Below are 25,346 nucleotides of genomic sequence, written 5' to 3' on the forward strand. Positions count from 1 at the left end.
CATTCATAATGTAAATGCGCGTTGGAGGTTTTTATCCTCCGAGATTTAACGCAAAGTGTGAGACATGGTTGCATATCCCAGTGTCTTTCATAAAACAGGTATTCCTCTGGTGGTTTGAAGCTGAACTGAACTTTATAGGCTTTCTTTACTAAGATGAACACATTTCCATAAATAATTTTACTTCCTGCAAATCTTCAAATGGAAAGGCATTGGGAGAAAGATGACTGATCGATTCATGATGTTCATTAAAGTGAGTCCACTTCGCTGATGTAGCCCGAAGCACTCGCTGATGACAAGGGTTCCATCTACACCTCTATCTTCTCGACCATATTCTTACACCATTGAACGCATACTCTGAGCTTATTGCCTTAATATAAAGCAAAACACTAATTTTTCTTGAAATTTAACACTTTTCCCTAAATCACAATGTGCACCATATACAAAACCGTTGGCAAAATTACGATTTATAAAACCACTGTTGACTTCCAAGTTTATATTCAAAGTCATTATCTTATTAGAGATGGAAACTGGAAAGTGTTAGTTTCACTCGTAGCGGTAAAAATGCAAATTAAGGCCTCGTAATGGGTTTACAGATTGCAAGTTGGAGATGTATTTTTCACAGATACTGAAGCTAAGGCTGCAAATGGAAGACAGACGTTACAACCGAGAACTCTATAGGCCTACCTATAGTCATACATACGAGAACACAACCCTCCAGCTGTTTGACATGATAGCAGTATTATTGATCTTTGGACAAAATAAACGCGTTAGCCATTGGAAATCTCAAGAGGTCTCTAGTAAATATTTGATGAATGGTTGGAAGAAGGCCTTACATCATTCTTTTCCTCCATTCTTAATTCTAACGCGTCGCCCTGAGTAAAACGTTTGAGTTATGCATCGCCAACGCCAACAGATTGTGTGGTCCTATAATCACCGTACTGAAACCCTTAAAGCAACTGGCACCACACATTTGGTGACACTGCTTCCATATTATGTTCCATTATTACAGGAATGAAGCGACGAAAGTTAACTTGTTTTTAAGACGACGGTATGCTAACTTCAGTTGTTTTCATACTTTATATCGCGAGTCTACAACTTATTATGAGATACTTGGGAAGTAGCAAAGGCGATTTCAAGACCTTGCCAATATCCATAATATCGACCGTATCTCTAACGTCCTCAGTTCACTGACATTATGGGTTGTGTACAACAAATATGCCGGCCATAACAAATCGTTAAAAACACTTGGGTTGAGAATAACCAAAAAGTCGCCTTTAGTATGCCTAGTAAATATTCGGATTTTGGTGTACTTTAATTACAAGAACAATCCCTATATTTTCAAAGTAGACGTGTCGATCTTGCCTATTAATTTTCGGAGAGTTTTAAAGATTAAGTTTACTTTAATCTTCCTTTGAGTATTTAAACATTTCTCCATAAATTGGCCCGACAAAGTTGAGGCCAATTTAAAACATGCTTAGATAAGTTTAAGTAAAGTCAACATTATTGTCTTTCAAACACAGCAGCTGTAGCCATTATTTTCACACAAATCTTTTATAATAACGCTGGTTTTAACTTTCTGCAAACCTAAACCCCGTACCAAATAGAACCTAAATCCAGAATTTCCATTTTAAAAAACTTTCCTATTTTTACCTATTTTTACGAGCACATTTCTCTCATAGGGTTAGACGTTCCTACTGACGCACATTTGCACACAGGCTGCAACAGGCGCTATACAACATATTCGGTGCTTTTTAATTTATTTTTACAAAATTTCTTATTAATTCGGAAAAAAATGATGTAAATGATTTCATTCCACCAACCCAAGCTCCAGAGAAAATAACATAAGAAAGCCTTTTTGGCTGACAATGTGATATTCTGCGTTCTGTAAGGCAAATCGCGACGTTTTTTAGGATCAGGGTATTGAACAAAACCAAACACAAAAAAATTATTCAAATCGTCCATGTCTTTTTTTTTTCTCAATTTTTTTCACAAAAAGTATAAGCCTTGTTGAGTATAATGTAACTATATAGGCTTAGAAAAAGCTCTAACAAATCGATAGGCCATTACCACTCCTTCTCTTGGCACAGGTCTTACCCTCGCTGCTACAGTGTGTGGTCATATTCAATGCACGGTTTACACGTATTGTGTCCGGTGGTTCTCACCGGGTGCCTGGGCTCATTGTCGACTTAGAAAACGGCTAATAAAAGAAAGCCGCCGAGGAAAAAATTCCTCCGATATCACATTAGGCATACGGGCAGACACGTTAATTCCATTAATGAAAGACGAGGTTTGTGCAGATAACATGGAGTTTGACATTTTCACCATCTGATGTTGGTTCCATCGTGACATGCACGTCTCATGTCGCCTCTCTACATACAAATCCATATCAGTCTCTTCCTTTCACTGTTCAACAAAGAAAGCTCAATTCTCCTCGTTACACCACAGCATTTCCTGGCTCATTTTGTGGTTACGTATTACTCCACCAGGAGAGCAATCCTAGGCCGGGCTCATTAATACAGCCCTGAAATAAAATGGGAAATCTTAGTATTATCACCAGAAACAGTTGGCATTTTGCTCGTCTATAAAAAGAGACAACATATTTGGGGAATTAGCCAAGCAAATTCACTACTTGAAAACAAGTCAAGAGTGAACTACAAACAAATCAAGTTGTTCTTGGAAAAGTGCTTGTTTAATAAAAGAGGCTAAAATTCTTTTTTCAGTAACGACCTTTAAAAGTTTCTGTCTAAAACCAACAAACAGTGTAAAAGGCAAATACATGTTGTTTCCAAATGTCATTTTTGTCACAATGGCACACCCAGTATATGACATATCTCAGGTATACAGTCACCCACAATACTCGTGTTGTACAATACCACACATTTCTTAGAAAAATAATCTATCATCTTTGACAGAGATATTATATTAAATATCAGCCAACAGCCTTATTAGCTAACAGCTCAGTGGCTACAGCCTTCAAGGTCAGTTCTGCAAATACTGGTACTAACCCAACTAAAATTGCCATTAAGTCTTTCAATACACTTTACAGTCTCCCAGTAATGAGATGGGTTGTTAGAGGTTTCCTGGCAGTTGCGTTCTAATCAACCACGAAAAGTATGTTAGATGTTCTCAAATGGAAAACACTAAAGGTGATATGACAATGATAGAATATTGCAGAGTCACTGAGTGGATAAATGTTTTATTTAGTCACATACTGACTACAGTAATCAAATACTTATATATACAAGAACAAAGCCATGGTCTGCACCCACATTTACCAGATGGCTTCCCGCTGGGCAGGTGACAGTCTTAAAATAAAGGTTATAATTGTCTGCTGATATGCAGATATGCATGGCAGATGTGCTCTCAGTGGAACATTTCATGTCATCTCTGATCTCAGTGGAGGCAGCAAACCATTACCCTCTACCAGGGTCTCAGTTATTATTGTGGACATTTTTTGCTGAATCGACCCTGTTACGTTTGACCATGAGGAAACAATTGACTCTGCCCACGTGCAAAAGGCTTTGTACTCGCTCTGCAGGAGCTTTGCTTCGCATCGATGTGATAACTGCTTGTTATGCATCCTGTCTAAGGCTCTGCTGTCTGCTGAATCTAGCCACTGTGATGAAGGTCAGGGCAATTAACTGTCTTGATTGCTGTCAAGCAGACTTAGGCTTCGTTCACATGCAATGTCTATTTTCTATTTTCTATTTTCTATTTTCGGCATGTCTTATGATCACGGTCTGTGCACTGAATATCCCGCGGCGTAATTACTGGCAGCGCGAGCCAGTTACTATAAGTTACTATAAGTAACTGGCTCGCGCTGCCAGTAATTACGCGGCGGGATATTCAGTGCACAGACCGTGATCATAAGACATACCGAAAATAGAAAATAGAAAATAGAAAATAGACATTGCATGTGAACAAAGCCTTAGACTGGACCTGTCAATTGGCAGTGCCTGAGCAGTTACGCAAACAGTTACCAGCCATGTAATCAGCCTTGAGATTCCATTACAGGGTCACATCAGACTAAACTGACTGTCTATTTATCTAGAGACATATCTGTGAATATCTGTGAAAAATCAATCTGTCGCCCTGGTAGAGGGTAGCAAACCATTAGTCCTTGGTAACCAATCGAAATTGGGGTGACTCCCAAACTACCAAGTCTCAGAGTGTGTGTTTGTGTACACAGAGATATATACTTACTATTAAAGAATATGGTGTTTTCTTAGTGTCTGTCTCCTGAACCTCAGTGCTATCTGCTGATACCTCAGGGCCAGAGGGGGTGGTGTCCACAAACACCTCATCCACAACACGGAACCTGCCAATATTCATGATCTTTAAAAACAAGGTGACCAAGAAATAAGTAAGGATTAGCCACAATAATCTGCATGTGCATGAACTTCTAAAAACAAATTCACTGATAATTTGCATTGAAAAATAAAAAGAATAATAATCTTTTAAAACATACATGTACCTGACATTTGTTTCAATATATGATAAATTTACTAATAAAGCAGATATATAAAAAAAGACAAAAATGTAAAATGTTTTGAAAAAAACTGTAAAAGATCATACTTAAATTTTGAAAAGTAATTTCAAATATGTTACAAATTTCTTTTAATGTGATTAATCAATAATAAAAAATAAAATTTAAATTTTCACCAATCAGAACACCATAAAAACATACATAAGTCACCCCATGATGTAAAAGGTATTTTCAGTTTCTCAACAATTATATTTCACTCATTTCTTATAATATAACAGCCTATATCAAATTTCTCTTACATTCTTGCAACCTGATCCAGCCAACAAAACACTAAGTTTTTTTTTTTTTTGTTATTCCATCTCTTTTCCTTGCAACCAATATTCAATTTTCCCTGACAAGTACAGTAGATACATGAAAACTACATGGGGAAACTGACACTACAAAGTCTGCACTGCTGACAGGATTTTTTTCTTCTTTTTTATCACTCAGGTAATTTCTTAATACTGTAAAAGTATCATTTCTGCCTGAAAAGTGCTGCCCACTGGAAACGTGTGAGACCAGTTTATCACTTATGGGGCAAGAAAAATAGTATGAAAAAAATTTTTGCAAGAATTAAGAGAAACTAATTACACATCACTGACGCAAACAACAACTGGTCATGTTCTGATGTGGCCTACACTAGTCCAGGTTCCAAGATTTTCTAATTATATTATTGCAATTACAGCTGCACTCACATCATACTCAGACTAATTAAGATCAACAACAGCCTACAGTGAAAGTTCATGGAATTAAAAAGGAAAACAACCAATTATCCTGCTACAGACCTGCAAATCCAACATACTGTAGAAACATACATTGCAAACCCCTTTCTGTTAAGAGCCACATTTTATTTACTATTATACCCCCTGAGGGTACATATAATTAATCAAAATCACAAGTTAATATTTTCCATATCTACAGTAAGGTAAGAATGCTTTATGTTGCCCCGCAGTTGTGTATGGCCGTTGGTTGATATTGCATTTGTGGCCCCAAGCTTGTAAATTGACCAGGTACGTAGCATTTCAGTGTGCAATTTCTTCACCTACCTGATTTCCTCTCCCACATCCATGTACAGATCATGTTTTTCCTCATCCACCATATACTCCCACACCCACAGCTGCTCTCTCTCATCACTGACATAAGTTAAGGCCATAGAAAATTGATCAAAGTTCTCAGCTCTTACAGTAATAAAATAATATCTGATCCTGCATTTGTAACATCTGACATTTAAGACATTCACTGACCCAAGACTGATAATTTTACTAACTGCCAGGAAGCAGAGTCAACCTTTTGATTGAGAGCAGAGCAGAGCAGCCTTGTAAATTGCACTAAATCCATTAAAACCACAGTGATACATCTTGATTATAAGAAAAAATCTTTATATAACACAATGTTATAGATACCAGATGTGCAACTTTCCACCAACCTGATTTTGCCTTTAGCCCAAAGTTAACTGACCTTGCAAAAATGAACATTCTTGTCCAGCACAAAGAAAAAACCCTGCTGTTATCACAGAAAGGTGTAGGGCAATGACTTAATCTTTTCAATGGTGAAAAATGACCAATCCCTAAGATGTATAATTTTGAAATCATTGAAAATATGTATATATATATATATATATAACATTAATGGTGCTCAATAGAATGTTTTAATTATTAAAATTGATGACTTAAAAGATATAGTATCTGTAAAATTCACCATATTCCCCATCGAAAATATTGTGTCATTAATGGTTGCTTACTTATAATACACAGTGATACATAGGATACAATCTGGATGGATGTTGAAGAGCATCAGACGGTATTAAGATGTCATCAAAAAACTCTAGTGACACTGAAAATGAAGAAAACAAATATAGGTTTACAAGAAAAAGATGAAATTTTATAAAGGTAAGCAATGTTTTTTACCTAACACTAAACACTACACTACACTACACTATACTATAAGGCCCTTTAATAGGCCCCATTCCCATAGACACCATTGGTCTATGTAGATTGACCCAACTCTGCGGGGACTCTTGCTGGCTGACTGGAATCTGCTTAACTGAATGACATGCCTCCTTATGTAGAATACAGATCGAAAAGCTAGTGATTATACAAATATGTTGGAAACAAGAATTAGACTGATGGTGAATTAGACTGATGGTGTCTATGGCAGGGGTTGATTGATGCCATCTTCAGGGTCTTCTGGAAGACGGTCAGATTTTTAAGCTTACATTGATGGGTACCTAATTTTTTTTCTGTTGGAAGACAGTCAAAATGAAGGATCTATCAACAAAGATAATTTATTGGAAGACTGTCAGAAAATATCTCTGGATTTGCTTCTGTATGGGAATGAGGTCATATTCTCCTCCCTTCTATTAACTATGACTGCAGCTCTCAGTGATACAAAAAACCACAAGTAACACACCTTCCTATACATAGCTTGTCACTTCCTTACCATGTACTCCTTCCTTGCTACTGCTCTTGATTTTTCCAATCACAACTTCATCATTAAATGGGCGGAAGACAACGTAGCGGAAATGAACTGTAACCAATCATAGAACTCTATAATGAGTTATATGCTATTTTCCATTCAGGTGCAAAATTCTTGCATTTTCAGCACTATGCAAGGACGTCCATTAAACCAAATGTAAAAAGAGTGATCCTCCACTACAAATATCTGACAGTTCTACCTGTATCCACAACTTTCTCTGAAGTTCAACACTGAAACTAGTAAAACATAAACAGCTAGGTTTCTTCTGGTTTATTATAGTCGGACTAATGTTACAGAAACATAAGAGCCAAAGTATGATCTAATACTGAGATTATAAACACTTGCCAACAGTATGGGAGGAACCATCCCCTGGTAATATGTAGCTGTCTTCTAGCTTAGTGATGTCCCACAGAGCTATACATAGTCCTACATTGTGAACAACCTGTGAAATAAAACATGATTCATTCAATGGAATAATTGCCATGAAGATGAAAGAATCAATTTTCAAAGTTCCATGTACTTTTTAATATAAGCTAATTAACATTTTCATTGTTCAAATATGAAGTCTTTCACAGAAAATTACTGTCATGTTTTAAAAAGAAAATTACATGTATATTTTCTCTCTCTTTATCAGGAGAAAAAAGCAATTACCTTATTAGCTAGTTTTTTGTTAAGAGCCTCTACCACGGCATCTGTGAGTTTGACATTGAACTGCCATGGGGGAATACGCACAGTGTCCTTAATGTCTGCTAATACAAACATCTTGTTGGATTTTGTTAATGCAGCATTCTGTCATCTAAACACCTGCCAAATAGCAAAATAGAAATTTGTGTTATTTATAGTCAAAAGTCTGTCATGCCAGTCTTATATGTTTGGCTTCATATTGGCATAACTGTTGGATATAAAGAAGAACTATACCTTATTTATAGCACTGCCACTGGAAAAACTGATGGTTTTTCAGAAGTGTGCAACTAGAGGTAATGAAGGTTAACCAAAGTTAAGATTTAAGAACTACTGAAACACAGCTGATTCATTAACCAAAACCCCCTGGACGGTGTCTTTTCAGTATCCTTTGTACAACCATGAAACTGGCATCGCTGTGGTCATATAGAAAGGAGGCACAGAAGCATCACTCTGGTTGCAGAAGCCAGTTGTCGGCACATAGAGTTTTATTTTTTTAACTCTCAAATGGGGCCATACTACGGGACGCAGAAATGAGAAATGATGCCATCAAGTGTAAAGAGGACTTAACCATCATTGTACAGTAACTGGCAGTATGTGCACCTACATGTATATCTTTCCTGTATTTTTACATATCAGAAAATGTAGAGAGGAGTGTTAAAACATGGAACTTTATAGGCTTCTAAAACATGAACAGAAGATCCATATCTGCAGACCACATTTCTAAATGACATTTAAAAGTGTGATATTATTCCTGAATGGAAGTTCGCAAATGCAACGCATCTAGAAACCATGAACCCATGCATGTATCTAACGATGTACTGTTCTAGTATGTGTGTTACATACGTTACTATTTTTATTTAATTGGTGAGTGGGTGTGGTAGGGTTAGGCCGGGTTAACGTGCAAACAGAAGAGATGAGTGAAAAGTCTGGATAACAACCAGTGCCGTGGTAAATTTACTTCACAAGTAAAGCAGTACTAGTAGTTCTGAGTTTGGTAGCAGTGTATTAATAAGAAAAGCTGTCTGCTCCGTGTGTGAAGAATAACTGTTAAATTTACAAAAATATTTTGTTTATTTTATTATAATGCAATCTACAAAACCTACCTGACTGTTATGTCAGTAAGTTTTCTTTTCGCCATCCTTTCCCATGTTATTTGTGCTATTCTGAGCAATTAAAAAACGCAGTATATGAGGTGGTGAGTTTGTTGTCAAATGGACCATGCGACCGGAAATAAGACCCGTAGTCTGCAGATGTGCAGTGTTCTGATTACATGAAATAACGCATCGCTTTATACATATAAAACATCAATTTTTTTTAATTGTCATTATTAATGGGTGGTGATAAAGGAGAAATTTTCTATTATGATAATAAAAATCAAATATCATCTATGTGATATTTTGTCCAATCAGATAAAGGGAAATGCATATCAACATTACCGCCATACTTCGAAAACCTCAAACCGAACTTGGAAAGTTGTATGTTTTCAGTGTGTAAATATGAGGTAAGTGGTTCTTGATTCTTTTAAACTTTGGAAAATCAAAATTCATATTTATGGTATATAATAAAAAGTAGAATGAAAATGTGCAGTTTTGGCAGAAACTTGTAATATTATAAGTGACACTGTTGGAACTCCTTGTAGCTTGTAACGTACATGTATGGTAGTCTTCATTACCAGTCATATCGACCGGTAGAAGCAACTATCGGAAACGTATGTTGGTTCCCTACCCCACTTTATTGGGGAGAACGGTGCTCTTTTTCAAACATAACAGATATCACTGAGATACCATTATTTCAATAAGCCGTTTCAGTATAGAATACACAGACTCTACATTTTGCAGTCTCCAACTTCCAAGTCAAATTTTTAATGTCTACATCCAATATCTTGCTTGGCTTTCCCTGTTCAAGACCTATAGACAACGAAACCCCTATTATAAAAGTAGATGATGTCAATGTTACCTTCTGAAATGCATGTAGAAGACAAGGCAGTCCTATAGCTACTGGAAACATCTAGCACTAAATTGTTTAATTGAAAAAGAAACCATTGAATCCAAGTGCATGAATGGGTTGAGCATGCAGTGGCTTGTGAGTAGGAGAATGATACTTTTTTCAAGGAGTTTTTAGGTTTGGCAGGAAAATTGTTAGCAATACAACCATAATGTAATTTTATACATTGCTCATGCAGATTTGAAGAAATGATCTGACAAATGATGCCACCTTAGTGTTACACTTATGGAGAATTTTGTACTGTATGAAGAATTGTTCAAGGGAGAGCACTCTGTTATCTACAAAGGCAGAAGGAAGGGCACCATTAACTTTCTTGCCATCCATTGCATAGACAAATCTCAAAGAGCATTTATCACAAATCATGTGAGTTATGTTTTTTTGCTCAGATATTTTAACATATGTATAAAAATGCTGTACACTATTTTGATGTGAATATGCATAAACGGAGATCACACAGTTATTATTGTGCCACCAGAGTAGAACAGGTTTTACAGCCTTTACTACCACATACATGTATTTACTGCGCAAAGTACAGTGTAATCTTAAAGAATTTTGTTAACATATTGTTTAGAAAAATATGAAAAAAATTAAAAGTCACATATGGTATTTGGTGTTGTGTATTGCAGGTGAGACTGACCAATGAGATCAGCCATAAGAATATTGTCAAGTTTTATGAGTGGTATGAGACCAGTAATCATCTATGGCTAGTAGTGGAGCTATGTACAGGTAGGAATCAATGGATATAATATATGGAATAATGCCAATCAAACTGAATACATTGTTTTATTTAAAGTATGCCCCTCATAATAATGAAGGTAAGTTACACCTTTGTTTTAGTGTAGCAGATGAAAAGTTTAATAGTATAACAAGATAAATTATTTGTGTGTGAAAAATAGCAGTTTACTTTGCTTGTCTTTTGATGTTATTGTGGCTTTTGGACTGTGTATTTGTCACAACATTAGAAAATTGCTATTTTGTTTCCATGGAAGCATATTTTCTTCTTTAGGTGCCATAGCTAATAGTTAACACTTTGATAAAATCAACTTGCATATTTCATCTTTTCACAGCCATTTTGAAGTTGTAGTCAAACATTGAAAATAGCCAGAGTGATGTGTTGTATGTGAAAATATGATGTTTGAATTATACAAGAAAATTTTGGAGATTCTGTCATTTTTCATTTTGAATCACCTTCAAAATTTTCTAGGAGGGAGCCTGGAGTCTCTGCTAGCCCAGGATGGTCATCTTCCTGAGAGTGCTGTGAGGAACTTTGGGGTAGATCTTGTCACTGGGCTGCACTATATACATTCACTTGGATTAATTTTTGCAGATCTTAGACCTGCCAAGGTAGATTATTAATTTTAAGTTGTTCAAGTTTAGGTAGTTGGAACTCACCGTATAAGATTAAATTATTTCAGAATGATGTTTTGTGCACTAGGTGGAATATATATTTGCATAATAAGCAAGTATGATTTTATGGGATGTGCTGTTATTTGAAAACTTGTGGGGAATGTTTATCGACTAGTAATATTTCAAGATATTTCTTTGTCTATAGATCATCAGATCCATAATATGTAAAAGTTTGTTACAAACTTGCACAAAACTTGGAAAATTATTAATATTGTATGAAATATTGCACATACATAATATGAATACATAATTAAATTACTTCTTCATTATTATAGATAGATGATCAGTAAATAATATTTTGAAATAATTATAGATCCTCTTAGATGGTCCGGGTGTTCTGAAGTATGGAGATTTCAGTCTTACTCGCCTGGAGGGTGAAAATTTAGAGGAGATGTTCATCCATTTTGCAGAGTCAGGAGGTGAAAGTGTAGACCAGGAAACATCCCCAAAACCAGATGCCTCAGGTAATACATGGTGGTGCATTCATGGAGTTTATTTATGAAAATATTCATTGATTTATGATTCCAGCAAGAAGTGAAGATTGTCTGAAGACTTTGTTGGGAGTCCTGTAGAGTATAGGTTCATACAAAGAGCGTATGACTCATTTAAGTACATTGGTTAAAATTCACATAAAAGTTTCTCAGTGTAAAGAATGCAGCTAATAGCCAGAAAGAGTCCAACAGTGGCAAACAGTGCCATCCTGAATAATGTTAGGTTTGCATGCTCTAAGTATGTTCTCAGCAGTTATGTTTGCTTTTTTGTTTTGGTAGGTTCCCCTTCATATATGGCTCCAGAAGTTATCCAGGGAGGAGAGTATAGTATAGAGAGTGACCTGTGGTCACTGGGCTGTGTCCTTTATGAACTTTACACAGGTATGTACAGTATTTTGGGAAAACCAGGTGTTCTTGTTTTTAGAGTGACAGAAAAGTTAGTTGTGACAGATTATGATATTTTTTTTATTTAAGCTATTGAAAAGTTTGATAAGAAAAAGGAACAAAAAGAAGTGCAATTTTCATTTTAAATATGTTTTAGAACTGGCTCAAATGACTTGAAATTGCTTTTAGGTTTGTGTTTGTGATTTATCTGTTGAATAAATCAAATTTTCACACTGATAGAGGTACTTAAAATATCCTGTTCTTAATGCTGATTGAAAACTATCTCCCATTGTGTTTTAATTTTAGGTCACCCCCCATTCCTAGCTGAGGGCTTTGAACAACTTGTTGATAAAGTGCTGCACAAGGAACACTCCACTCCTAAAGTCAAAGGTAGCTATTTTAGCTATTATGTCTAAAGGATTCATTTTGAGGTTTTAAGTCTTCACATGTCTGTTTACTAGACACAACTGATAACTGTGTGTATCAGGATTACCATGTAATCAGTTGGACTGTGTATTAATTTACAAAGGTCTCCTTTAGATTTGTGGAAAAATTGCATACTTAATGAGCACTGGTTTGTTCTCTGATAAGCAAAGCTGTAAAATATATAAGATGAAAGACAACAGAAATTTATTTTTAATTCAGGCAGCAGGTTCTCAGGCAAAGCTTCACCAGAGTTTGTAGATTTGATCAACGGTTTTCTTAAGAAGAATCCAAATGAGAGGTGAGTTAAGAGTGACAGATATTTCCTTGATCCAGTTAATGTTAATTTACCACAACATATCATTCACAATAATGCTGATAACAATCATGACATGCATTATGACAAGCATTTTTATAAAAAAAATAATAAAAAAATTTTTGGGCAATCAGGAGAAAAAAATATCTTATTTATCTTTTTTGAAAAGTACAAGATGATAATTTGAAAGACAAATCCTACAATGTAGTAGTAGTGAAATTGCTCAACAGTATTTAACTAACAATTTGGGAGTAACAAGTTATTCGGAAAGACAGCAAAATTAAGCAGTCTGGATAGTAGGTACATACAGTCAATAGATGTTTGTATGAATCTTGAAGATACCAAACTGGTATTTGGATCATTATCCATGAAGTACATTGTGTGGTTAACATCCCCTGTAGGCTAGGCTGGAAGGGACTGGTCAACCATCCATTTTGGCAGGGGGCACTGCGGGGCCTGGCGCAGGACCTAGAGGGAGGGCCGCCTAGTGTGAAGGCCAGCCTGGCTGTGTCCAAGTCACTCAGGGAGAGTGTTACCATGACAACAGGCAGAAAGATCAGCTCAGTGCTGGGGAAGGTGGTGGTGCTAGAGGGCAGCACTGAGAAACCCTTATTACTGGACAACGTGGCAGAGAATGTTGACCAGTCTGAGAGACCTGTATCTTCTCTTAGTGACCAACCCAGACCAAAGAGTGCTCAAGCCAATTCAGATTTGAAGCCTATGTTTACTTTGAGGTATTTTTTCAAAATCTTATTTAGATTGTGAAGTTTAGTATAATTTTAACAGTGATAGGGTTTTTAGTTTGACGCAGAAGTTTTGTATTTGGTTTTCTACTATTGATAGTAAGGATAGAGTGCCTGTTTCATGTGCTATCCCTTGGTAAAGATCAATGATATCTATAACTTGTATGACCTGGCACAGCAAGACAGCATTGTCTGTGTTATATTTAAGTTTATATCAGTATATATATATGTAATGTGTGTCTATGTTCCACCTCCAGCTCTAGACCAGGCACAGTGGGACAGCAGGATGAGAGGGTGACGTCCCCTCACAAGCTAGCGCAGTCCCCTCTCTCCATCAAAGAAACTTTCAGGAAGAACAAGACTCCTAGAGCAGAGGCTGCCATAGCTGAGGAAGCACAGAGTGAACTACAGGAGCTGATTTACCATGAGTCTGACTGGACTGTCACACAGATAGTAGACAATCCCAAGGTAAGACCTTTTCAGCACCACCTCTGGTTTTTCTCTTCTATTGAAATTAATTACTAGAGAGGCAATACTGAAGGTCACTTGAACTGATTAGACAGGGCATGTAGCATGAATGCTGGACAATAGATGGACAATAGGAGTTACTGAGTGGACCCATTAGGAATTATACCAGACAAGGAAAGCCAGACAAGGTAGACAGATGGCCTCACCAAAATATATGGCTTCACATGGCCAAAAAAGCACAATAAGTAGAGAAAAGAACAAAGTATTATGGAAGCATTCACGAGAGGGGTTCTTCCAAATGCAGTAATAATAGTCTTGAATTTAGAGCCCTAGCAGATTTTTGTCCACTGACTAGAATCTTCAATATTTATTGAAAAATTATTTAACCATTTTCTCAAGCAATGTCTTATTGATAAAATTTGTACAAAATATCTGTTTTTTTTTCCAGAAAACAAAGTTTCAATGTTTCATGTTTTATTTTTCACAGGTTATGAAGCCAGCTCCATTGAAATATGATGCCAAGACTCTACCAGTTCCTCCTTATTCAGGTCAGTTGGCATGGTGCCATATTTCAAAAGAACTAGAGTTTTTAGTTGTCTAAAACTGGATAGTCAGTTTACCAGTCTACTAAGTCTATATCGCTACAGTTTATGAACCGAGTAACCAAAAAAATGTCATCATGTATATCTTTACGCTTAATGAACTGGCTATCATGGACACTCTAAACTTAAGTCATCTGTACATCGTAGTCTAAGGTGCATGACGTTTTGGGCTCACTATATTGCCAAATTTCTAAAAGTTTTTAGCATAAACAAATTTTTGGGTCAAAATAATGATAAGTTTTCAAAATTTGTTAGAATTCTTATACCTGAGCCAAGAAATGTGGAACCTAACATTTGGGGAATTTATATGGATCTAAATGTGAGCCTGTATATTATTACATACAAATGTCATATTTCAGTTTTAAGATGTGATACATAATTGCTCTTTTGATGTTACTGAAATAGTTTAGCATCAGCCTCAGTTCTGAAAGTCACTCCTAGTTATTAGGGAAAAACTTGAATGCTTATACATATAAATAGTGTAATTTGAAATGGTCATGAATTTTTGAATAAATATTTTTAGACACATAAATCCAAAAAGCTTATTATTCTCTGCTTAAGTTTATTTTCTTATTCCTGTCTCATTGTTACTTTTAAATATAACTATTTCAGTGGACAAGATTTTGTCTCTGCAGTCCAAGGATCAACTGAAGCACATTCAGGTAGTGGTGAACACCATAGAGTCTCCAGAGAAGGGACCTCCCTCTCAGAAACGCATGCATTTCCTGAACTACCTGGCAGTAATAGCCAGCCACCCGGTCATTGCCAACTTGCTGGTGAAATGTAATGGGTTGAGTGTACTGGCCAGACAGCTGAAGGAGCAGCCTCATGAACTGCAGTAAGTTCAGAGACCCTAGTCTGCGACAATGAATACAGACATGGGGAAAACTTTGGAGGTACTTAAGGTCTGGAGCACCTGCACAACAAGAAATCTGCAGGTCCTCCTAATTCTGTGCAGGGCCATGAGTAGATGTTTATGTATACGGTAATGTGCCAAGCATTTCGACCAGTCTTATCAATCCAACCAAAAGATTATTTTTATGTTTGTCTTTCCACATTAACCTTGTATTTCCAGAGGACCCGCGTTATTAAAAACCTTGCTGGTCCCCTGGCTTTTCAGGCGGTCCTGACTGGTGGGACAGGCAGTTTCCCCATGTCTGTGAATAAAGAACCATAGGAGGCAGTTCTTAGCTCAGTGAAATAATATGCATTTTGTAAAAACTTTCTGTTGGAGGGTCTGTATGAAAACAATGGGACTTTTGATGATGATGTGATGTTGTGGTTTGCACCATAGTGCTCTTACTTCCAGTCGTACCAAAGTGGCCAGGGCAATGGGGCTTGCTGCTTACTGCTGTACAGAAGTAGAGGAAACGTTGAACCTGACTGAGGTAAATAGAGATCTGTTAATTGGGAAAAAAATAGTTTTAACTGTTGATTTGTGCTACTGGGATAGTAAATATTTGCATTATAAAGAAGTAAGGGTATTTATCGTGTGTTTAGTGAAGTTTTCAAAACAAACACAAATGTTTAAAGATTAAAAGGAAAATGTCAGTGCATACTCATAAATAACTTCATGTTGGTTTCTCTCAGCCTGTGACAGTGATAACTGAACTGATAAGAGATGGGTTTAGAAATACAAGACAGAAGCAGGGCCTGCTTCCAGCATTGGGAGAGCTCCTATTCTTGATAGCATCACAGGAAGAGGTTAGGGGACACCCTGTGGAACACTGGGGCATCCCCTCTGTATCCTTTACCATGGTAACAAGGTGTTTGAGGGAAGGGGTAAGAGCATGTAGTTTGTCAGCCAATGGCTATTTGTCTTATAATTCTTTTGTCATCTGTATTTGGTATTTCTTGTGATCTAAGATGAAAAAACAAAATAAAAAGGATTGAAAGTTGAGTGAAAGTAACAAACCACCAAGCATTATACTTCATTCTAATTTGATATTTTATTAAAAAACAATCTGTGACATTCTTACCAACAAGTTTATGAGATATTATATTCAATCCCTGTATCTTTTATTGTAGGAAGATCCAGTTGTTAATCATTGTGCGGCCAAGATTATAGAGAATATAGCTTCTACCAATGGTCAGCATATAGAGGTATGTGATTACAGAAATTTATAGCTTCTACCAATCATATCTATATCAGGATATGCCTGTTGACGAATTCATATGAGTAGTGAGAGGAGTTATGGAAGTTTTCTGATCTTTTGAAGTTTGGATATTGTAGATTCAAAAAACTTAAATCTGTGTCATAATTGTGTGATGTCTTTTGCATTAATGGAGTGGATTCAATTTTATATTGAATAATGTGTAATTTCAGAAGTTCCTTGGTAATGATGTGGCTCTTAGCTTATGGTATGTGTTCAATCATTCCACTGTGGACACACTGAGGATCACTGCAATCTCTGTAAGAATTCTATTGTTGAACTTTAATATTAGTAATTGTCATATATGAATTATGAAAAGTTACTCTTACAGGACAGATAAGATATAAATTATGTCGCACTCTAATATTAAAAAAGCCTAATCATTACAGAATTCTAAATGTTTTAATGATATTTATTTCTAGTATTATTAGTGCAGTAGATAGCACATAATTTCACAAACCTCTCTGCCTATTGAAGATATGGCCTTCTCCCTCTAGGCTTTGTGTCGCCTGGCCAAGCACTCGGTGTCAGTATTCCAGTGTGTAATAGAGAAGGTTGGACTGCCCAGTGTACTGGACACTCTAGGGGCCAGTGTGACCAGGGTCCAGCAAGCTATGGTCACTCTGTTTGCCCGGCTTATCTCCTCAGCTTCTCACTTACAAAGGCTTATGCAGGACAAAGTAAGGAAATTTTTCTTTTTCGATTTTTTTTAGGGGGAGGGGGAAAGAAAGTGTTTTTGTCTTAATCTGGAATACATATCTGTTTCATAATGAACTGATTATGTCTATCATAAAGATACTTTCTTTGCTAAAATCCCCAAAAAGAGGCTTTTTGAAAATATGTACACATCGTTATTTGAATCCATTGATCATTTTATTTTGAAGCAATTGCACTGCCCATGCTATCTGATCTCTCCTTGGCATCATTGGTTTGCAGGATTTTGTGCAGAGGATAATGAAGTTGCTAGAACACCCCTCTGCTGTGATCCGAGCAAAAGCATTCCTTGTTATATTGGAAGTTATACAACACAACCAGGAGATGGTGTTGGGATGTTGTCAGATGAGGTAAATAGTGGGGGGGTGGGTGCTGGAATGGTGTCAGATGAGGTAGGCAGAGGGAGGGTGCTGTAATGGTGTTGGATGAAGTAGGTGGAGCGAGTTAGCTGAAATGGTGTCAGATGAGGTAGGCAGAGGAAGGGTGCTGTAATGGTGTTGGATGAGGTAGCCAGAGGGAGGGTGCTGCAATGATGTCAGATGAGGTAGCCAGAGGGAGGTAGCTGGAATGGTGTTAGATGAGGAAGGAAGAGGGAGGGTGCTGTAATGGTGTTGGATGAGGTAGCCAGAGGGAGGAAGAGGCATGCATTGAACGATATGTATGTGTAGTATTAAAAAAACTTCAAATATTTTAATCTGTTTGCCATTAACTCTTTTACACACACATAAAAGATAAATTTCTGTTGATTCCAATATAGAGTGAGATGTTTTTAATAAATTACTTCAGATTGGTGATGTACATAGAGAGAGACTTTAAGAAGCAAACATCAGCTGCTGGTGACTATCAGGAGCAACTGGAGTACCTGGGAAGGTGTCTGGACCTGATAATCCAGTACATTGTTGAGACAATACCTAAAATAAACTGTAGGTATCACAGTATATATAGAGATAGGCAGTTCTAGTCATGCTGACAGCCTATCATTCTAACACACTGTGTTCTACTGTATAGAATCAAATCATATGTTGCAATGTGCACTACATTCTATAATGTGAAAGAAGCATCCAAGATTAAATTGGCCACATTTAAAATTTGTTTCATTTTGTGTTAAATAATTACTATAAACCTAGAATATGGTTGAGCATTTGTTTTTCATATGATATGGAAGTGCTGCTAAAACTTGCAGGTTCTTAGACTGGAAATTATTGAATGTTAAGCGTTACTGAATATTTACGATCAGTTACTTCCAGGTTTATTGTTGATTTGTTTCTTAATGGTATGATAAACTGTACAAGTAACTTGCCCACTTCTCTCTTCAGCTGAAATGGTGTCAGCCCTGGAAGCAGTATCAGGCAGAAAACATCCTTCCACAGTTCAAGCCAAGCAACTGAAGGCATGGCTTCCTATGATGCCAGTACTGCTGCACTTAGTCACAAGCCAGGTAAGAAGTCTTTGTCTGTGGTAGCAGTTATAGTGCATGTACTCACTCATGTATGTGAAAAAGTGGCTCACCAGCCAGATAGATTTCCACTTATATGGGTTATGGATAACACTATACCAGTGCTGTTAATAAAAAAATAGACTATCAAGGGCTATCCCACATAGCTGTACTTTTCATTATACAGATCCAATGTCCCTATGTGTAGTGAACTATTGCTGTTTAATGCTTGGTCAAAATAGGCAAAGATTTTCACTCTTGAGGTAAAAGTCAACTTTAGACTTGGGTTCTTTTGTGATGGTGGGGTCATTTTACCCTGGTCAGAATGGAAGATTCCCTTCCAGGATGCAGCATTGCTTGTATAGTAGTCACTCACAGGGGTGGATCCAGAGATATTTTCTGACAGTCTTCCAAATTATCATTGTTGATCCATCTTCCATTTTTGACCGTCTTCCGACAGAAAACATTAGATGGCTGACAATGTAAACTTAAAAATCTGACCGTCTTCCAGAAGACCCAGAAGACGGCCTAAATCTGCCCCTGACTCATACCTCATTGAGCATAATGATATATTCACATGATTTGGGTAGCTTAATTGTAATACAATAACATACAGTATCTTTTTCATTAGTTAACTTGAAATTGATTTACAGATATTCCGTCCCAAAGTTGTGTCCAAAGAGTTTTTTGAAACCCTGGCTACATTCCTGAATCATGTGAAATCCATTGATGCTGGAGAAACCAATATTGAACCAGCCACAGGTAGGTAACCATGCTCTTCCAGGGAGAGGGGGTCAATTTGGTATTGACTGATGGTTGTGTGAAACAACTTTAAGTTTATTTTAACAAGATATGCTTGATGGTTGTGTTGGTTGAATTATGTTACTTGAATTTCTTCTATTATATTTTACAATATGTCACCTTCTAACACATAATACTGAAATTTTCATGGTGTTCCATTTTGCCCATTTATTGCTTGGCTTGGATCTTACCCTGGATACCTCTCCATACAGAGGACATACTAGGTATTATTGGTGTAGTCATAGTAGTACCACCCATAGGTTGAACTTAGCTCCAATGTCAAGCTGAGGAAATGCTTCAGTTAATCTTTTTCTCTAAAAATATTTTCTCATCTCTGTGTAGCATATCACCCATTCCAATATTTAGCTTTATATTGATTATGTATTGGTTATCAGACAGCATCATGCTTGTAGTATGTAGCATAAGTAAACTGAAGACATTTTAGCTTGTTGTTTAGTCTTAATTGTTACAGACAGTTCTTACATTTTTGTCTGATTTTCAACAGTCATTGCCAGTCTTCTTCAGGACAAGTACAACTACTGTTCTGAACAGGTGTTATTGTGCACAAGGTTTTTTTTTAATTATGCTAAAGGGAGAGTCATCTGTTATCATAGCTGATCAGTTAACATACTATTAAGACACCTATGTGCAATAATATCTCTGTAAAACTGATCATTGATAGCATTTGTGACTTGTCCTGAACACAAATGGTGTCCATTGAAAATTAGACAAAAAACAGCAAACTAAAATAGTTTTATCACCAGTCTAAGACTAATGAATTTCTTCAAGAACCTGACTGTCTGCATTTGCAACCCAAGCAGTCAGATGTATTTAGAAGTCATCTGCTTTCTTTGTCCATACATCTATTCCCTATTGTTGTCATATTGCATGTGTGAAAATGAGGGTTTAAATGTTAGCAATCCTATGTATAATGGTCTTTAAAATAAAGAGGATGTTATGCACAGAATTAACATATAACAGACATTATTCATAATGAATATGATATTGAATAACAGCATAACAGCACTTAAATAAATACCACCTTGTATCTTAGAGTGTGTAGTAAGCTTAAGAAATGAAGATTGGCAAGCTGATGTTGATTGCTGCTGATGTTCGCACTATAGGTCCTGCAGGAACAGAAGAGTTCACCAACACAGTGTTGTCCATCCTTGAGGCCATCAGCCAGCACCCAGGTCTGACCACACAGTTCTCTGAACCAGTCATAGAGAAGATCTTACCAGCACTAGGAGCCCTCATATCCAGTCAGAATGGTAAACAGAAGACTGGGGGCTATAGATACACATCTTTGTGTTATTCTTGTACGGAGAAGAATGTGAAAATTTAATACCCATTTTGAGTTTAGGGCAAATGTAATGTTTTGCTGGGGGAACCAAAATGTTGAATTGTACTTAAGCATGGATACTGCTCTTTTGTCTGACCTGACATTACAGTGTTTATCAAAAAAACTCCTGTGGCACTGATAGTAAACTGTAGTGTTTTAATATGGCAGAAATGCAGTTATTTATGCTGGACCTTTTTCATTTCCTTCATCGATTTTCAGTTGATTTTAATTTTGAAAAACTATGAAAACCACAATTGTTCAGAGAGACAACTGATATAATTACTGCAGGTAACACTCGTGCCATGTGTTTGAGGCTGTTCAGTGACCTGGCCACCACCTTCCTGAATGAGGAGCAGTTTGAGGTATCTCACAGAGCCAGCACCAAGCTACTACAACACATCATCAGAGAGACATTGCTGCCTCAGTAAGTGACTGCCAGGTTCAATGGCAGACTTGGTTTGAATAATTTTCATACAAAATTGACAGATATAAAGGTGTGTAAAGTAGTGTATATGTGGTTGTTTTTCCTGTCTTGTTGCTGTTAGGGATGTTTAAAAAATTTGCCTATGCCACTGTATATAATTATTTTTAGTGCCTTTTTTATATAAGTAATATATTATTTTGCACACAATTTGTTCTAGATATGAGCAGATTTTACTGGACCAGGATCCCTTGCCTTCCTATGGCCTGAAGCTGTTGTTAGCTCTACTGGAACATAATGTGGCATTTATTAAGTAAGTTGCAGTGTTTGCCTGTGTTAGCATCAGGTGGCACACTGTTCAGTGCTATCATCTTAAGTTAAATCAGTGGTGTAAAGAGTTACATGAAGATAACTGAAAAAAATCTGATTTAAAAAAATGTAGTTGTAGAAATGACCTGATGAAGGTGCACATTTAGAATTGTCTTCTACCAAACATTACATACATGATTCACTTGGGACATCTTTCTGAATGTTATCAGATAGACTTTATGAGTGACTTTGTAATTTTCTTCTGTCAGGCAGTTTGAATCACTGGGCCTTGTACAGGTGCTCTTTCAAGTTTTGTTGGTAAGTACACAAGGTTTATCATTGTATACATTTGATCTAACAACGAGATGTGTCTTCATACTGGCATGCATATTAATTATATGTAAGCATGTGCATTTATGCATACAGCTGTGCATAGATTAATTTTATAGAAAAAGTCATTTAAAACAAATTAACCTCAGAACTAATAATTAATTAGCATTCTTACTGAGTAAGACTATAGATTGACATTATGTAGTCCAATTTTATGCTATTATGTGAACGTTTTATATTTTATGTTGATAAATTATATAGTTTGATATTGTTATATTTTATAATCTTACATTATGCCATTATGATTTTATGTTATATAGTCCATTATTTTCCAATTATGTATGTATGTATGTATGTATGTATGTGATTATTATGGTCCATTATAATGCTATTTATGTGATATTAGGACCATCAGAGTAACCCTGTGAGCAATGCAATGCAAAGTATGGTAGGAATTCTCAACTGCCTGGTTTCACACAAGGAAACTGATATACAAGACCTGTATGACCAAGGTGGGTATTCCTGGGTTAAGGCTGTTCCTAGCTTTTCAAATTTTAAGTTTTACATCTCAAAATGGGAACTTATTTTTGAAACAGTGAGAAGTGCACAAAATGATTACGCTGGAGTATTTTTTAAATTTTGTGTTCCGACTACCACTTGCCACACTGAGCATTCTTAGTGTAGTGCACATAACTGTATTTAGTCATTGATGGACAAGAGTCATCATGGAGTTTGTATTATTGATTTTTTGTCTTTCAGGTCTTGTTGATCATTTGTCCAATGTGTTCATAGAGGTGACCTCATTACACATGAGTTCAGAAGACAAAGGAGATCCTAAAACGCTGTCAGCCATGATGAACTCACTGTTGGAAACCATACATTACCTGCTTAAGAATATCTCTGAGGTGGTCAGGAAGGCTCTCCATGTAATTATTATAATAAAGATGTGGATTCTGGGTATTTCCTCCATTAATCATATGTTTCTGTGGGGAAATGAATTCATATTTTTTTCATTTTTAAACATTAAGTTATTTTGATTTTAACTTGAGAAATGAAGTACTTGTTTTGATGAGAATAATTTGCACAGGAAGCAGTCATCAGAAGCACATATGTAACATCATCTTTATTTTACCTCTGAAAAAATATGTATGTAATTGTTTAACAGTACATACAGCAAAATAAATTGGTCAGTTTGATGTCTGATGGATATTCACACTTCATTCCAGATCTGAACATATATGCTTTGATAGATGCATTAACAGCACTGTTTCTTTCAGTCTAAAAAAACTGGTGGTACTGATAACACTGATGCAGAGATGGCAGAACAGTTGCTGTTGAACAACAAACCTTTCACAGAACTCACAGGATTACTCACACAGCTGGTATGCTATTGCTATTGCAGTAACTTTTATACAGTAACAAAGTAGACAATTACTCTCTGTGTAGTTTTCATATTTTTAAAAACAATTAAGTCACTTCAGTGCCCAGTTGGAATGATGCATATATGTTATCAGAAATACCGAGTAACTGATCTTCAGATCAGACGTGTCATGCGATCAGGTATGGCCTCAGGTAGAGTGCAAGATGTAGAAAACAAATGAAAGAGTTTACTAAAAAATAAACCATTTTTGGAAGTATTGACATTATAAGTATTTTGCTGGTTGTGTATAAAAGATTGCTCTTTTCAGTTGTGTCATGAGGAGAGTGACATCCAGGAGCTGGCCTGCAAGAACCTGTCCCTGATGGTACAACTCTATGGGGGAGAGTATCCAGAGTCTCTGTCACCCGAAAACATGGTAAACATCACATGGCAATGCACGCACAAATAACACAAAATTTTAATGTTTTGATACCAGGTATTTTCATAATCCTCAATATCTTTGAATACTTGATTTGTCATTTTTTAAAACCATCAAACTTGTATTTAAATACAAGTTTTGTAACATTTAAAAATGTTACAGGAATGCTACAGTGAGGCTCTAAAAATGGCAGATTCAAAAAAGCAGAAAATTATTTTGAGAATCATCAAGAGATTGGTAAGTAACATGGATGTGGATGCAGTTTATAGCAAGTGTATTTGTGTATTATTTATCATATTCAAAACTGAGTTGTACAGTAGATTTGAAGTTTTCAAAGAAGTTGCTTTAATGATAATGAAAATACAGAGTTACTTGAAGTAAATGTTAAATTGCAAGCCAATTTATTCATTTTAGAGATGACGCTTTTAAATTAAAACTTTGTGACTGATACCTGAACCAACAAAAGTGTCATTGATATCATATATGTAATTATCATTTGTGTGTTGTCCCAGGTTAGTACAGGTGAGGAACATGCCAGGATGTTGAGGGAGGAGGGATCACTGCTCACAGATACAATGAAGAAACTGGCAGATGCTGCTAGGTAAGGGGGTTCATATACTGGGCCAGGTAAATGGGCTCACATACTGGCCCAGGTAAGGGGGCTCACATACTGGCCAAAGGAAGAGGGCTCAACAAACTGACTTTTGACCTATTAAACAGGCCTAAGGCTTGAATGAACTCAAACTTACTTTACTTAAATTATTTTTTAATGAAGATCATGTGGTATTGAAAAAAAATTATATATGTGGCCAAGTGCTAACAAGCTCCCCCAGCTTACATTGCCCTGGCCAGAGGTCATTATATGTCAATCATGATATACTAAATTTAGGTTCCACTACCTAGAAACTTAGTTGCCCTATAAAATTACCATTATTTCCTAATGATAAAAAAGTAAAATATTTTTAAAAAGACTAAACCTTTTTTCTTATGGGGCATGGCATCTCAATTCTACATATAAGGGTTTACTTCACTTATTCTGTTTTATTTTTTCTTCTTCATTTTTAGCTCGCATGCAGATGTAGCACTATCCTCACTTGCATCAGAGATCTTAAGATCTGCTGGACTGGACTGATTGTTACACTTCATCCAAACTGTGAAGAAAAAAATTTTCAGGATGTGTATTTTGGAATAACATAAAACTTACAGAGATACAGTAAATCGTACTGTTAAACGTGCATAATAGCAGATTGGTAGAAACAAGTTACGTTTTCTGTCAGGCAATCAAAAAGCTTTTAGACTAGATTTGCCTCACTTATTGCATCATGTTAAAAGGTGTAAAACGATTGCCTCAAAACTTATCCATATTATTTTTGGATAGCTTGTCATGTCTTCATATGTTGACTGTATTTTTATTGGTAGCAGTACAAATATTTAAGCAGCTTGTGTGTAAATTTGATGTTTTGTTTGTATATAGTGATGTATGTACAAATAAATCTGTTTTGGTTTTAAATAAACTTTGA

General features: G+C 36.2%; 2 protein-coding genes across 4 annotated transcripts; one reads left to right on the plus strand and one right to left on the minus strand.

Annotated features, from left to right (window-relative positions):
• Positions 1–1,945: 1,945 nt before the first annotated feature.
• LOC106179070 (DNA-directed RNA polymerase III subunit RPC8) lies at positions 1,946–8,943 on the minus strand. Of its 2 annotated transcripts, none has more exons than XM_013562575.3 (8): positions 8,788–8,943; positions 7,652–7,796; positions 7,346–7,442; positions 6,965–7,051; positions 6,295–6,358; positions 5,572–5,658; positions 4,204–4,318; positions 1,946–2,521 (listed from the first exon to the last, which is right to left on the minus strand). In XM_013562575.3, exons 2-8 carry the CDS (start codon positions 7,760–7,762, stop codon positions 2,468–2,470), a joined length of 615 nt encoding a protein of 204 aa, XP_013418029.1. In that variant the 5' UTR covers positions 7,763–7,796; positions 8,788–8,943; the 3' UTR covers positions 1,946–2,467. The 2 variants fall into 2 exon arrangements, with proteins under 2 accessions (XP_013418029.1, XP_013418028.1); XM_013562574.3 differs by having other exon boundaries at positions 7,652–7,804; positions 8,788–8,938.
• An 88-nt stretch (positions 8,944–9,031) lies between these two features.
• Positions 9,032–25,340, plus strand: LOC106163765 (inactive serine/threonine-protein kinase ULK4). Of its 2 annotated transcripts, XM_087004285.1 has the most exons (32): positions 9,032–9,185; positions 9,867–10,051; positions 10,315–10,414; positions 10,893–11,032; positions 11,409–11,559; positions 11,866–11,967; positions 12,277–12,360; positions 12,616–12,694; positions 13,111–13,443; positions 13,710–13,920; positions 14,408–14,468; positions 15,135–15,360; positions 15,832–15,910; positions 16,113–16,304; positions 16,551–16,625; positions 16,849–16,935; positions 17,173–17,355; positions 17,612–17,739; positions 18,176–18,312; positions 18,706–18,827; positions 19,478–19,586; positions 20,750–20,896; positions 21,256–21,391; positions 21,609–21,701; positions 21,967–22,015; positions 22,434–22,539; positions 22,787–22,953; positions 23,305–23,409; positions 23,716–23,823; positions 23,989–24,063; positions 24,339–24,427; positions 24,892–25,340. In XM_087004285.1, the coding sequence occupies exons 2-32, from the start codon at positions 9,914–9,916 to the stop codon at positions 24,956–24,958; spliced, it is 3,879 nt and encodes a 1,292-aa protein (XP_086860411.1). In that variant the 5' UTR covers positions 9,032–9,185; positions 9,867–9,913; the 3' UTR covers positions 24,959–25,340. The 2 variants fall into 2 exon arrangements, with proteins under 2 accessions (XP_086860411.1, XP_086860412.1); XM_087004286.1 differs by lacking the exon at positions 23,989–24,063.
• The last annotated feature ends 6 nt before the right edge of the window (positions 25,341–25,346 follow it).

The sequence above is a fragment of the Lingula anatina genome, chromosome 2 (genome assembly GCF_051362555.1).
Source record: "Lingula anatina isolate TDL-2025a chromosome 2, LinAna3.0, whole genome shotgun sequence".
Classification (NCBI taxonomy): Eukaryota; Metazoa; Brachiopoda; class Lingulata; order Lingulida; family Lingulidae; genus Lingula; species Lingula anatina.

Excerpts from the sequence above, each read along its gene's own strand:
- LOC106179070 (XM_013562575.3), bottom strand. The coding sequence starts at position 7,762 with ATGTTTGTATTAGCAGACATTAAGGACACTGTGCGTATTCCCCCATGG. Across the intron at positions 7,443-7,651 it reads ACAAAAAACTAGCTAATAAG|GTTGTTCACAATGTAGGACT; the intron begins GTAATTGCTTTT and ends TTTATTTCACAG. Across the intron at positions 7,052-7,345 it reads TGGTTCCTCCCATACTGTTG|TTCATTTCCGCTACGTTGTC; the intron begins GCAAGTGTTTAT and ends GATTGGTTACAG.
- LOC106163765 (XM_087004285.1), top strand. The coding sequence starts at position 9,914 with ATGGAGAATTTTGTACTGTATGAAGAATTGTTCAAGGGAGAGCACTCT. Across the intron at positions 14,469-15,134 it reads ACCAGTTCCTCCTTATTCAG|TGGACAAGATTTTGTCTCTG; the intron begins GTCAGTTGGCAT and ends TAACTATTTCAG. Across the intron at positions 16,936-17,172 it reads TGAGGATCACTGCAATCTCT|GCTTTGTGTCGCCTGGCCAA; the intron begins GTAAGAATTCTA and ends TTCTCCCTCTAG.